General features: G+C 36.6%; 3 protein-coding genes and 1 pseudogene across 4 annotated transcripts in view; 1 reads left to right on the top strand and 3 right to left on the bottom strand.

Moving 5' to 3' along the window:
- LOC116027221 (sterol 3-beta-glucosyltransferase UGT80B1) overlaps positions 1-15755 on the bottom strand; it is a 713221-nt gene that overhangs the window by 548222 nt on the left and 149244 nt on the right. The window lies entirely within an intron of this gene.
- Positions 5742-8653, top strand: LOC116027760 (mediator of RNA polymerase II transcription subunit 22a-like). Its single transcript, XM_031269507.1, has 4 exons — positions 5742-5882; positions 6170-6343; positions 7116-7181; positions 8211-8653. Exons 2-4 carry the CDS (start codon positions 6188-6190, stop codon positions 8463-8465), a joined length of 477 nt encoding a protein of 158 aa, XP_031125367.1. The 5' UTR covers positions 5742-5882; positions 6170-6187; the 3' UTR covers positions 8466-8653.
- On the bottom strand, positions 9317-11617 carry LOC116027804 (40S ribosomal protein S12-like). The gene is made up of 5 exons (XM_031269564.1): positions 11512-11617; positions 11162-11211; positions 10088-10379; positions 9804-9869; positions 9317-9621 (listed from the first exon to the last, which is right to left on the bottom strand). Exons 2-5 carry the CDS (start codon positions 11167-11169, stop codon positions 9562-9564), a joined length of 426 nt encoding a protein of 141 aa, XP_031125424.1. The 5' UTR covers positions 11170-11211; positions 11512-11617; the 3' UTR covers positions 9317-9561.
- LOC116027323 overlaps positions 12741-15755 on the bottom strand; it is a 4827-nt pseudogene continuing 1812 nt past the window's right edge.

Raw genomic sequence — 15755 nt, 5'->3', positions numbered from 1 at the left:
ATGAAAACACAAAAACTGGAATGGGAGGAAGAAGCAATATGTATTGATGATGTTTCTGGATGATCTTTTACAGAGGAGTGAAGGGGTATTTATAGTACCCAGAAATGAATAAATAAATATATATATGTACAGGGATGGTTCATAATTGCCGCTTAGCTTTGCTGGCTTTGTCAACTGCTAGATGCTCCTGTCGCCCTAAGGTCACGGGATCAAATCCCCTTAGCTAATAGCTTTTGTCTTCATCTGGGACTAGCTTCATCTAGCTTTCCAGGAAACATTTAGGTATTAAATGTTCTCCCTTTAATCATCAATGGTAGTAGTAGCAAAGTGGATTAAGCCTTGAGTTTTAAGCAAGAGGTCCAAGGTTCGAATCATAGCTTGGACATCCACCATTTTGTTTTGTTTCATAACACTCCCCCTTGGATGTCCAAAGGATGAACACTATATTGCCTCGTTAAAAACCTTACCAAAGAAAAAAACCCGGTGGGAATAAAAACTTTGGGTAAGGGAAAAAGAGTACAATATATGCTCCCCCTGATAAAGACATCATTGAAGATCAAGTACTCATGCCTCATTAAAAACATTGCTAGGAAAACCCTATGGGAAAAAACCTAGTCAAGAGAAAAAGAGTACATGATGTATTTCAAAAACATATGTTATATAAGGTTGCCTCATTAAAAACCTTAGGCTAAGAAAACCCAGTGGGAAAAAACTTAGCTAAGGGAAAAAGAGTACAACCATAAATCATTCATGACCTTCAGGGTTTAATCTTCAGGATAACCAGTCATAAACTTTCAGTGTATAATCTTCAGGATTACTATACCATACTCATGCCTCGTTAAAAACCCCATTAGAAAAACCCAGTGGGAAAAACCTAATGAGGAAAAGAGTACATGATATATGTTAAATTATGTGTTGCACCGGTTGCCTCATTAAAAACCTTACGCTAAGAAAACCCAGTGGGAAAAAACTTAGCTAAGGGAAAAAGAGCGCAACCATAACCCCAATATAAACTTCAGGGCATAATATTCATACTTCAAGTAAATGATACTCCCCCTGAAGATAACATATCTTCAAATCCCTTATATGAAATATACCTCCAAAATATAGAAAGGGATTTTGTGAACAAATATGTCCAATTATTAATGGGGTGAATAATCCCGTGACTCTTCTAGAGCTCACGTGGGTATAATACTGACATCATAATATACCCATTTATTATAGATGCAACACTATCTTTATTGTCTCCTTATAAGACAATGGTGATAAAATCTAGTATAACCAGTTTTGGGGATTTGGCATCGTTGGGATCAAAATAATAATAGCCAGTACCCAAGTAGCCCATTAAAACCATATATTGGTTTCTCACATAAATGCCAAAATCTTTTGTAACTCAAAGATATTGGAGGATATGTTAAACACTGTTCCAATATTTCATTATAGGAGAAGCACTAAATGTTGCTATAAATTTCATCGCATATAAAATATCAGACCTGATGCGATTATGGAACTTCTGGTCCCTATATGGTGCTCCAACGATAATGAATTAATGGACTTTTGATATCCTTATTATACTCATTGAGCTTATACGGTTCTTTATCTACTTCAAGAGATACAACCGTTAGTGTGATAAGTATCATGAGTCTAAACGGTTCCTTATCTACTTCAAGAGATATAACCGTTAAATGATATTTATTCATATTCAAGGCATTTTTCAAGTAGGCTAACTGGTGTATAAAAACTTCTTCAAGAAGAAGCTCGATCTTCAGGTCGAGATAATACTTGGGGTTTCCCAAGCCTTTCGTTCAAAAATTCCGTCTTTTAGGCATGAGCTAACATTATCAAATGTAGCAACTCCACGCTCATTAGCAACCCTTTAAAGAACACTTATGGCTCATTACCCTACTACTTGAGAGAGTAACTTCTCCAGTCGCAACCCTTTAAAGATCACATAATGACACGTAATATACTCATATTCATTTCCTTCTTCAAGAAGGAAATTACTCAGTCTAATGACCCATAATTATGCGGTCATGACGTTTATCAACTGCACATCTAATTTTATCATTCTGCCAATGATGTTATGTAGCGGAACTTAATGTCATCCTACGTGGGAAATTAAAATCAATCAAGGGTCTCTGCGTGAACCATGAGCTACAAAACTCGCTTTATATTATACCACCTCATCATTCTCATTTCTCTTTCGTGTAAACACACATATTCAGGGTGCTCACCTTTCATATAATTTTCATGGGGCAATTCCTCGTCAGGATTGCTCACCCATTATATATATTTTACAAAGTAGGGCAATTCCTTGTCAGGATTGCTCACCTACTAAGTAATCTTCTCAGCCTGAGTAGAGCAACTCCTTATGGTGTGTGTTATAAAGAGAATGTATTTAGCGAGTTGAGCTATGCCTTAATTGCTCTTTTAAATATTCAATAATGAGGATGCTTCTAGCACCTCACCTGGATCCAGTTTATTTAAATGAGCAATTATATAGGCTTGTGTTGTCGACAACTATTATAATTTTCTCCCACATTCATGACAATTTCTAAATTAACCAGATCGCTGACATTTCCCAAAGATATTAGGATCTGGCGTTCCGCATCCCTAGTATTATGTTTGATCGGTGCACCTTACTAGGGTTTTCGTCATCTGGACAAACGTCTTCAGGACATTATTCTCATCAAGATAAGAGTGGTAATGTTTCTTTACTAGATCTAGTATTGTGTTCCATTATCTCATAAACTGATAGACCTCCTACACTTCTGGTGTCAAGGAGTATCAGTAGAGATATACGATCTAAATTGAGAATTAAATATAAGACCTAGTTACTCTTTTCTGATAAGCATGATCAGTATATATATTTGGCATATTATTTGCTCATATTGCAAATAGATTATCTGTTGAACTTCTGGTTCAGTATAACTAGTACGTGGATTTAACTAATGAAGATTTTTCCATTTCATGGAACTTCTCGGCATTTCATAAAATTTTAAATTTGGGCCTTATCTCCCCCTAATGCCGAGAATCGATCTTCAGTAAGTATGCAATCAGCGTATCTATTGATCCCTTATAATAGGCTCTAGGTATTTAGACAATCAGACGGAGTTCTATGATTGTCATATATATATATATACCTAGTTTCATTCAATAGCCCTTAGAGATACGCTATGGTGGTGATATAGTAAAATAGACTGCATACTAAGAATATAAACGCAGATTTGGGAAATGTTTATCACGTACGTACTAGGTGTATGGGGAATAATCATGATATGCAGTGAGTCAGATCTTGATTCAATCAAGTTTGATATCCTTTGATATCCCAAAAATATCTGACTCATTATGCTTGCCCAAAGCGACCCAATTTCTCATGCCAAAACAATTTGGGTCTTATAAAATTTTAAAAGAATTGCACAAAAAAAAATATGCAAACATATAACATGTATAGTGTCACATGGTTAAATCATTTACTTGGTAATGCGATGCATTCACATTATATGCATTATGATGCTATTTATATAATCATATGGAGGATAAATGCCAAATAAATTCATGAATGGTGAGATTAATTAAATCCATAACTTATTTGCTTCAGGCAAACCATCATGATGTGATTCACTTCTGACTTTCAAGCATATAGCATAATGCTAAAGATAGAAGTTGCAGACTTCATTCATTAACCATGTCATTAGTCACCCAAAGGTCATTCCCTGTTCGAGGTCTTCCGGGCCTTATTAGAAAATATCCCAATGTCCAAACGTATTGCCAAGTGTGAAGGTTTGGAACTCGAAGAATAATACTCCTTCAAAAACACTTAGCATAATTTTGTCATGTACTACTACTGGAGTACAATATGACCATCATATAAAAGACAAAATGACTCACATTATTTAGTATGATTTTCCATGTACTTCTACTAGAGTACAATGTTACTCATGTACTTCTACCGGAGTACAAGGTTAATTATGTACTTCTACTGGAGTACAAGATTATTACCTTTAAAACTCAATGGAGTCTTGATATTGTCTTTCAATAGTTCTTCTAATATAGTTTCACGTGTGAAACAATACTATATTATACTGTCATATTCAGAGGGATTCACCATCATAAAATCTCAGATTTAGTCAATAGCAGATTATGAATTTATTGATCATAGCAATCCTTCAGGGATTGATTTAAAGACTGTGGATCAAAATATTCATAATCGATCTAAGACTTGTGCCAAGGGGTGACAAATAAAAATTAGTGCTCTTAGTTCACCTTCTAGGTGAAGTTAAATTAGATCCAGGCAATTATATATTGGTCAGCTCTACTAGAGCCCTTCCTTATTCAGTGTGCAAAAATTCTTTTGCTCACGTATTGTATGTGTGGTTGCACTATACTTAACACATACATTTTTCTTATTGTTCTTGGATCCAATCAAAAGTGATAATGCATTTATTTGCTTCTTTGAAGCACATATCTTTCAAAGATTAGGCATCACATGATTTATCATCCAATTTTCTCCATATGGTATTTAATTTGGAGATAGCATATGCCAAACAAGCATAATTATACATTTTTATCCCATGATTTTGATAAACATATCAAAATACCTTTCATTTATAACATATGGGATAAATTTTATGGCCAAAAGCATAATATTTATTATGCCAAATTTTATTTCATGTTGATTCGCATGGCCATAGCATAAGAGAGCAAATTGTGACAAAATAATTGTCACATAATAATCATGTATATATATAACAAATTCTATCTATTATATCATAATATATATATTATAATATTAGAAGTATAATATATATATATATATATATATATATATATATAATATTTTCTTTAATTAAAAGCAAGTGGGGAACAAAGTCCCACACTTCAAAGAAGTCACATGGGGTAGCACGGCTACCCCATTAATTAAAATTGTTTTTTAATATAATAATAATAATACTAATTAATCCATAATTAGAGGAAGAAAGCAAACCCATTTCAACTTTTATTTTCTTTTGCTTCTTCGCCGGAGAGAGAGAGAGAGGGAGATAGCGCGAAGTAGAGTTCGGCTATGGCGGTGCAATGATGTGCCGGGCCGGAGTGAAGGAGGGATGGTGGTAGTTCGGAAAGGTGTGAGGTTGCTGTGTCGGTCATGGTTCGTCGCCGTCGAACTTCATTATTTTGTTGTTGGTTTCTATTTTATTTTGGCCGGAAAAAATGGTGTCGTGGGTTTGGTGTTCACTGGAAAAAATGGTGGAAGTGATTGTTGTGGGTTTGGGTAGAACACTCGTGCTGATAACGTGTTGTAAATAATATTACTAACTATGATAATCTCAATGAAAACACAAAAACTGGAATGGGAGGAAGAAGCAATATGTATTGATGATGTTTCTGGATGATCTTTTACAGAGGAGTGAAGGGGTATTTATAGTACCCAGAAATGAATAAATAAATATATATATGTACAGGGATGGTTCATAATTGCCGCTTAGCTTTGCTGGCTTTGTCAAAAGCCTAGAGTCTCTTGCCGCCCTATGGTCACGGGATCGATTCCCCCTAAACCATAGCTTTTGTCTTCATCTGGGACTAGCTTCATCTAGCTTTCCAGGAAACATTTAGGTATTAAATGTTCTCCCTTTAATCATCAATGGTAGTAGTAGCAAAGTGGATTAAGCCTTGAGTTTTAAGCAAGAGGTCCAAGGTTCGAATCATAGCTTGGACATCCACCATTTTGTTTTGTTTCATAACAAATTCTAATTTGTAAATGGTAAGTCATTAAAATCCCCAATTCCCCATTCCCATTGTCCGAGACTCCGAGTATTTGACTGGCGAGTGGCGACGCGGCAGGCGGCGACAATCTCCGGCGAGGTGACGACCGGCAGTGACAGGTATGTCTTCCAGTCTTTCATAGCAGTGGTCAGCGTCTGTAGTGTGTAGTGTGTACTGTCTTCCAGTCTTCACTCCGGCGATTTTGGCTTCGAATTCCTCTGCCAAATCTAAAATTCGTCGTTGTCTCCAACAGCCGGGAACTTTTAGCTTTGTTTATGATAGGTTCGCGTAAATCATTCTTATGCTATGAGGTTTCTCTGCAATTAGGGTAAAGGTGTAGTGCTTTTCGATGTTTTTTTTCTCAATCCTAATTGCTCCTCTTGTGTCTGTGTGTTTGTGAGCTTAGCTTGGAATCAAACTAATAATGAATAAGGGAGGGCTCGGAGGTGGGGGAGGAGGCGGCCCCACTGCTGCGGCCGCGGCTGCGGCGGCGCAGAAGCAGAAGACTTTGTTGCAGAGAGTCGACAACGATATTGGGAGCATTGTTGACAATTTCAGCTTCATTGTTAATGTTGCACGGGTACAAGTCATCACTCCATATCTCTCTCTCTGTGTGTTTTCTCGCAAACAAAATGCAAAATTTGTAAGAAAATCATGTCTGAATGGTTACCAATCTGTTTGAAAGTAGTGCCTCCATTACTGATGGAGTTTCTCTATATAGAGCACTGTTGCAAATATCGGTCTAGGTGCCCCTAGACCGTGGCGATTTTCCTCCTAGGCGCTCGCCTAGTGGGTAGCGCCTAACTCGGCTGAGTTAATTTGTCCATTTCGATAGAGTTAACCGAGTTAATCCGGTCAGCTCTTCCTTGCTAATTTTTTTCATTATATATATGACATATATACACCCACGCACGTGCACTTTTTTTTTTTTTTATTTTTTTTTATTTTTATTTTAGTTAGCCGCATAGTCGCCCGCCTAGGCCGTCTAGGTGCTAGGCCCTCCTCTACCGCCCGACTAGCGCCTAGCACATACTTCAACCATGATATAGAGATTCTTTGAATTCTTTTCTAGATTAACCTACTGGTACTGGATATTAGGAATGGGGAAAAACACTGCTGAATTTGTAAGAAAGGGGCTGTAGTGAAAGAAGCGGCAAATTATACCGTGGACCATGTAAAAATGTTCATTTTTTTTATACTGAAGGATCATTATTACACAAAAAATGAACCTTTGGTACACAAAAAATAGTCTTCAAAAATTGAACATTCAATTTCCGTTCTAACCTACTCCTGCAATTTGTTGTTCTTGTGCTTGAGTGGCTTGTTCCTGATGCTCTTCATGTACAAAATAGGTGAATGATCCACCGGTTAGAAATTCCCAAGAAGCTTTTATGATGGAGGTGCGAGCATCCAGAATGGTAAGATATCTTTTCTTGATGGCAGTGGTACAGATCTGTGCACCACTGTGTCCTTACTTTGCGAATTGCTAAATTGCTTTCGTATGGTCTTCCATTATCGGTGGTCATTTGGTCAGGATATAGTGATAAAAATCTAGGCTGAAAATACTTATATCTAGTTGTTTGAGTTTGCACAATCATTATCGGTGGTCATTTGGTTGGAATAGGAAAGTGATAAACATCTAGGCTGAAAACACTTGTATCTAGTAGTTTGAGTTTGCACGACCATTTTGTGCGTTACCTCTAACTTCACACTACTGTGTCCATAGCTGCCTGATTTTTCAAATTGCCGAACCATTGTAAGACTTGAATCTTTTAAGATTTTCCAATTTTTCACTGTCAATATTAGAAATTTGGCAATTAGGTGAGAGCCACAGTACCTTTAACAGAGACGGAGTCTTCTGCATATTCTTTTGCATAATACACGTGAAAGTTTTATAGGCACACCATAGTTTAATATGGTCGATTGGAATTTTGGTGGAAGAATCGAATGAAAGCCTTGATATATGTGAAAGCAATAGTTATACCATGGACCTAGATCCACCTTGCAAGATGAACTCGTGTCCATTTACATACTGAATGTTCACAACTTACATACTAAATGTTCACAATTGTGAACATTTAGTATGTAAATTGTGTATTTTGGACCCGGGTCCACCTTGCGGGTCCATAGAATAATTTGCTATGTGGAAAGTAATGCTAGCACCTTCCCCCGAGACATGAAGGCCCATTCCCCCCACCCCCCACCCTAAGCATCCCCCCTCTCTCCACCGATCCAACTGCTGCCCAGTTGTAAATAATCCCCATATAATCTCTCATACCAAGCCTTGACATCTTCGTTAACCTATCTATATATGTTTGATCAAATAGTTCTATCTTCGTTACAAATATATGCATGAATGATTAAATAGTTGTATCTTTGTTGCCAGATATATGTATATGATTAAATAGTTCTCGTTGTTCCCTTTGATTACTTTAATGTGTGAACAGGTTCAGACAGCTGACTCACTGCTAAAGTTGGTGTCAGAGTTGAAGCAAACCGCCATCTTTTCTGGATTTGCATCGCTAAATGATCACGTAGAGCAAAGAACCGAGGAATTTAACCAACTGGCCGAGAAAACAGACCGCATGTTAGCTAGAATCGGAGAGGAGGCGGCTGCTAGCCTTAAAGAACTTGAATCGCATTATTACTCTTCTGCCCAGAGAAACAATCTGCTCTGTGAAAACCATGAACCAGAAACCTGAAATACAGATCCTAGACCATTGCTGAGAAAGATAGCCTCTGGATATATTTCATTTAGATATATGACTACTTTCTTCATGTCCCTTGAATTATCATATGTAGTAGCTATACTGTAATTAATAATCTTTTGTAAACTGAATCCCTTTTCTTATTGGACTATGTACTTCCAGATTTGATTACTTTTGCACAAGGTTTTTACGTTTGTAAATATCTCCTAATTCCTTCCATTAACAGTACTTCTAAATTTGAATCTGCACTCTTTAATTTTTACCAACACTCTCCGAATTTGTTTTTCACCAACACTTTCTTAGTGAACTTGGTGCAAAAAGTCTTCCTAGTGCAGTTATGCTATGTGGACCACCGTTCAAAATGATGTTAGAGTAATGTACATTATGAGTTTTAGAATTTAAAAAAAATTGGAGTAAGATAATGTGCTTATGTTGTTAGAGTAATATACATTATAAGTTACAAAAATGTATATTACAGTGGGAAATAAATGCGCAAAACATCATTTTTGGACTATACTCCACAAAACTGTGTACCACTGTGATACACACAATAACCAACTATAATCCACACAGCTATGTACCACAGTCCACACAATAACTATTGTGCAGTTATAATTTGCACAAGTTATTATATAATTATTCGCAATTGTAATTTGTAAACTACTACGTATTACACAAGAACGTTATTTCAATTTAGTATAGTTATAATTTGTAAACTATTACACAAGAACAAGATTTCAATTTCAATCACTGCAAATTTTCTTCATCATCCAAAAAAGAGGTTGTTGATATTATACTCTGGTTGCAATTGGTTTGTTAATGTACCATGAGCAAAACATGTGAAATATCAAGACCAAATAAATAAAGCAATCAGATTAAATTGTCAAGTTCGGATGAGATTTGTGCCCAAAAATAAATATGATGGACAGGCCATCAAGTGAAAATCCTCACAATTTGTCTATTAAGCTCAATCTACTTCAAACTAACATAACCAAAAACACAGTTCAAGACAATGTCTTCAACATATCATTCATTTCTCAAATGCAAAGAAGGCAGTTTTGTGTGCAAGAGACCTTCATCCATCAGCTATCTAACGGGTCTTAACGTAATCCTGAACTATATGATAGCCTTCATGCTCTTCTCCGAAATCCTGCAGAACAATTCATCAAACGTATAAAGATACACTTCGAACTTCTATCTCTTGGCAAATCATTTTTCATCCAAAATTTCCCTAGATTTAGTCCAAATTCTTTCCAATAAATAAAATGTTCTAGCTTGACAGCCAATAACAGATCTCATAGTAAAAGAGCTACGAGGTTTAATGTACCGTACCTTCACAACAACACAGGAGCAACCAACAACCTTCCTTGCCTTCCCTTCAGAATCAATCTTGCACAACTGCAAAAGAATATCAGTAAGAATTAGAGATACAAGAAAAATCCATACTCTTAAGTAAAAGGTCTAGCAGTAAAAGCATTCTAAAAACCTAGAATTTCTAGTTAAAACTTTTACACTTCAGAGCTGACAAATTTGGTAGTAAAGAATGTATAATTCAGAGCACAAAGACTATGAATCCTGGTTTGGGATGCAGAAACTAGCATTATTAAATTACTTACACCAGCCCACTCGCCAAGAGTTTTAGCACTGGGCACTGTAACCAAATTGACGTTGTGATCAGCACAGAGGGCTTTCACCAGTTTGACGTAATCTGGTTGGTCACAATCCTCTGCCAGAACACAAAGTTGTGCTCCATGCTTCTCAATCACCTTAGCGCCTTCATGAAGTCCACGAGCAAGGCCTCCATGAGCCTTAGACTTCTTCAACACCAATTGCAAAGCAGTCATCAAGTCCATTGGCTCCCCGATGGCTGGGGCAGGTGTCTCCGCAGCAGCAACAACAACATCCTCTCTGAAATTATAGGAAATAGAAGTTAGAAGACAAACAGCCTAGAAAAATTCCATAGCACTAAATGAAGCAGCAGAGCAAAAAAAAAAGAGAATTCAGAAAGCATTTAAATCGTGTAACCCATTCCAGAACATAAACCAACCACTGAAAAGATACTGCTCCGAGATTATCCCATTCACCTCCTAAGGTTTGATTTTTTAAAAAAAAATGTAAGATGCAACCTTCTGAAATTAATTCTTTTCATGATTAATAGTAAAGTGGCTCCCAGTAGTTTGTTTCCACTAAACCATGGCGTCTCGAAACACAACACCACCATCCACCACCAAATAGGCCAACAAAGATGCAAGAAATTCTATTAAAATGGCATAACATGGCCATAAGGTATTGCTTGAATTTTGGTGCGTTTTGCAAAATACACAAGCAACAAAGCATAGCATGTGACAGGATTACTCTACCCAGCCACCAAGGTCGGATGCAAACATCCACTATTGCAAGAGAAATTAAAATTTTTCGAGTCTTTGCAGTGGATTGTCTGAGCACTTTCTTAGTGAATGTAGATTTAAAATAGATAAACTTGACAAAAAAACAATCATACTTCCTCTTTTACAAGCATCTAAATACACCACAAACTTGTAACCCTACCTTCTTTCAAACACAGTACAGTTTACCAAAATCATTAAACACATTCATCAATTCATTGAATTAAATGAACTATACTACCACATCACCACAAGATGCAAACTATCACATTGAACAAGAGAAATCAGGGGAAAAAATTAACTTACCCTGACATTTTTCTTCAGCTAGATGTCAAACTCAAACCCCTCCTACCGGCCTGTTCATACAGTTAAGAGGAAACTCAATCAAGTCAAATAGACTAAATTGCGAGTACACTTCAAAAAAAAAAAGGTTCATTCCTTAATACATAAATCACGAATGCAATTCAAACAAGTTGCTATTCACCAAAAAAAAAATTAAATTCAAACAAGTTGCCGGACATCAGAATTCAACACTGAATATCTAAACAATCGATCAATCTAAAAAATCATACAAAAAAAAAATATCAATATCACAAGTATACTACAGCTAGTATATTCGGGGGCGGAGAGAGAAGAGTAGAGGATGAATCTCATACCTTGAAGAGTAAAGTGCAGAGAACTCGCCGTTTCGAGAGGGAGAAGAGGAAGAAGATGAGCTTCTTATATGAGACTGGGATGCTCTAAGTTGAACCCTAAGGCCTAAACTACTAACGAATTTACTGATGTGCCCTTCCTTTGCAATATTAATATTTGACAATCCTTAATTCCTTACCATTCACAAGGATTCACAATGTACTAGGAACTATGGGAGGGGAACAAAATAACATATATATATATATATATATATATATATATATATATATATATATATATATATATATATATATATATATGCTATGAATCTTGGTGTATGTATGTGTTGAAATTTTGTATCTTGTGTTATGAAATTATGTAACTTAAGAGTGAATTTTGTACATAATATGAATTAATAATTGTGTCTTATGTTACGAATTCATGTGTAAAATTGTGTTTATTAACATAAATTATGTACTTAAATCAGATTTAAAAAATAAGTAAATATACAATATGTGGATGTGTCTTGTGTTGTGATTTTTTTTGTCTTGATTTATTAAATTTTGTATCTTATGCGTATAAATTTTGTATATCGTGGTTTCGATCTAGGGTACACCATATAATTTGCCAATATTTGATACTCCAGTAATTTTATGGCTTCCGGAAGCCAAATTCGAATAGGGGTGTTAATTCGGTTAATAGCCAAATTAGATTAATTAAACTTGTAAATTATTTTAATGGTTGATTGAATTGAACTTTTTATTTTTTAGTTAATTGAATTGATTTTTTATGTAGTTAAAATATTTTAATAAAATTAAAAAGTTCTTAAGATATATACATAAAACTTTCATTACATCAATATATAGATGGCCCAACTTGAAAATCAAATATAATAGTATAATGAATTATATAAAAAAAATTAATATATATACTCTAACAATTCGATTAATCTACACTTTTAAGGCAGCGAGGCGAGGTGACCGCCCATAGATCCGTATTTTGACGAGTTTTTTTAACCTGCCCCACCATATGGCGGGTTTTGGCGGCCCCACCCCGTCAAACCATTTCGACAACTCTACTTCACATCACATCAAAATGTTCAATTCTTGTAAAGGGTGCGAAATGTCAAAGAATTTTGATTTTTGAGTCGGACTTTCTTTTAAGTAAGAGTCAAACTTTGTGAGTGCAACTCAAACTGAATGCAGATTAGTTTTATAGTGATGAGAATACAAAATGCAAATGTGGATTAGTCTTATAGTGATGAGAATATCATATACAAACACATACTAAATCTTATAGTGATGAGAATACCGTATAGTCATTAGCTATGTCAAAAGGTAAAAGAGAGAATTTGTGCTGCCACAAAGCCAATACCAAAAGAACAAAAACAACTACCAACAAATCAGATTTCCCTCATTCCACTCCTCATCAAAAGGCAAGAGCACAAAATGGAATTCACGAAAGGAAACTGATATGATGAACTCAATCACTTGATCATACAAGGATTTGGGGAATCATGCATGAAGCAATCACCTCAGGTCAGTCAATTGCCAGATAATATGCTATTCTCTGGCATCACCCACCAGGTGCACATCAAAGCTGTACTAATTTTAATAAATAAAACCGAAAAAGATGGAACTGAAAATGGAGTTACTAGCAGATGCTGTGAGAAGCAGCCGAGCTGGCAGAGGGGGTGAGAACTGCAAGAGTTCTATCACACGCATAGTAAACCTTGATTTGTTGATCCCGAAGCATAATCGGCTGAGGAGCAGTCAGGGGAGGTCATAAACGTCCTAGCTATGAGCGGTCAAACTTGAAGTTCGCCTGAGATGGGTTCACAGTCAGAACTGCCTTCTTTATTCCTTCATAGATAGGTTAGCGAATTGTTTATCAAAATCTACGCTTTTGGTAAGTCGATGGCCAGAATACAGTGGCTTTTGCAGTTGAGGCAGTGCTAGCTGCTGGCGTTGCTGATACAAAGCTCGCAATCTTCCTCTTTCTCTCTCTAGTACCTCATGCTCCACTGCACATATAGCATTTACGGTATCAATTTCCGAGGGAGTAAATAAAACTGAACTTTATGAGAATCGGAATATTTTCTCAAATTGGTAAGCATCAAGTCAATCACAGACAATGAACTTGCCCTTCAAGGGATGAATCAAGTTAACTAAATCTTTACGCTGAAAATAATCCAAGTAGAAAAAGAAAGCTACATGTTTTCAAACAGTCATTAGAATGTGTGACCAACAGAACAACCATCAGAAAGTGTACTAGAATTTAAGTTAGAACCAAAGATCATGGAACTTGTCACCAATTTCGCACAATTGGAAGAATCATGTTAGCCCAAGTAATTCAATACTACAACAAATGAACTGACGAATTGAGTAACTTACAATACTTTATAAGATGTTCTTGAGCTAAACTTTCTAATCGCTGCTTTAAAGCTTTATTCTCCATGCTCAAAATAAGATTTTGCTGGTTCAAGAATTCAAGCTCTGCAGAAACTACAGAACCATCCACCTGTAATGAAAGAAAGGAGTAACATGAACAATTTCAACTACCTTATCCAAACTATCTAGGAAAATACAACAATCCAAGTTAAATCTCTTATTAAGCTGATGATGGTATGTGCCTGTAGAGCTTGGACGGTTCTTTCCAACTCAGCTATGTATTGCAGCTTCCTGACTCGTGAACGTTGAGCAAACTGCCTGCATAACATAGCGTTTCTTAAGTTAATTGAACTGCAAAGTATTCTCTTGTTGCAAACATTCTATATTTTCTCATTTCAGTAAAAGAAGACTCTTATAAGAAAAAACAACATTGTGAGACAGTAAATAATGCAAAAGTTTTAGATGTTTAGCTGTACATTGAACAACAGCTAGATATGGGAAATGATGATATACCAAACAAGAGAACAGAAAAATAAGACCGCTATGATGATTATCTTGCAACTTAGCTAGGGGAATGAGGGGTTTGCTAATATGTAAGACATACTGCTTTGCACGTTTTGTGTCTGTTTCTGAAACAGAGATCATGGCAAGAGAAGATTCCTTTTCTGCAGAGCTTTTTGTATCAGCTGGACCAGATTCAACTGCATCATGCTTGACAGTTCCTGGAGATTGTGCCCTTTCATCTTCTTGCGGTGGATATAAAGATTCTGAGTTTTGATGAATGTTATTTTCTCTAGGAACCGGAATGCCACTAGGATGGGTAATTTTATTTGGAGATGCATCTCGTTTCCTATTCCTGTGTTTGCTTAGAGCATTAGGATCTGCATAACAAGCAGTGTGCCAAGCATCTCCAAGGTCATCTTCTTGCGGTGAATATAAAGATTCTGAGTTTTGAAGAATGGCATTTTCTCTAGGAGAGGGAATGCCACTGGGATGGATAATTTTATTTGGAGATGCATCTCTTGCCCTACTCTTGTGTTTGCTTGGAGCATTAGGATCTGCAAAGCAAGCAGTGCGGCAAGCATCTCCACGGTAATTAAGTTGGGATCCCCATGAAGGGACAGGCAACAGGTTTCTGAACTTGTTATGATCTTGAACTATGTAACCCGAGTTTGCAACATTAGCAGCATCCACGTATGCAGAGGATGTAAACGAGTCACTAGACGCACGTCGATGACCTCCTTTATACACCGGGGTGTCTGGCTCATTAAGAAGATCATCAAGCCAAGACGGTTGCTCATCCATCAAAAAACTTTCAGAGGAAGTACGCTGATGGTGCAAATTTCCTTCTCTCGGTTTTGGGGTACCTTTTTGTATGATAGAAGGGGCATACTCAATATACGACGGGGATATGCTAGGACATGGACATTTAGGAGGCAATATCGAGTTCTTCCCACTGTACAACACATTTCTGATGCTAGATGGCCCTTTCGAGTTTGCCATAATAAATACAAACAATCTCTGTAACAGAAGGAAATATCAAGCGAAAAACCTATCAGCAGAGGAAAGAAGTGATGATCTTCAACAAGAAGAGTTGAGACTAGCAAGTTACAGCCACAACTCAAAACAATCCAGAAGCAACAAAAAACAAAAATTGAGATATCATCAACAGCATACCATGAAATCATTAACTGCACTGCAATGATGGCATATGCATCTACAGTTCTATTAACTGCATTCATTCATAGAACTTCAAGAGATTTTAATGGAGGTAGTAATTGAACTGACAGAAACTACAAGAGATTTTAGTAACCATCACCACCCCAACTATTACCCTTACCCCCCCCCCCCCCCCCCCCCCCCCCCCCCCCCCCCCC

The sequence above is a fragment of the Ipomoea triloba genome, chromosome 1 (genome assembly GCF_003576645.1).
Source record: "Ipomoea triloba cultivar NCNSP0323 chromosome 1, ASM357664v1".
Lineage (NCBI taxonomy): Eukaryota > Viridiplantae > Streptophyta > Magnoliopsida > Solanales > Convolvulaceae > Ipomoea > Ipomoea triloba.
The sequence above is the reverse complement of the archived record's forward strand: the minus strand, read 5'-3'. Positions and strand labels throughout refer to the sequence as shown.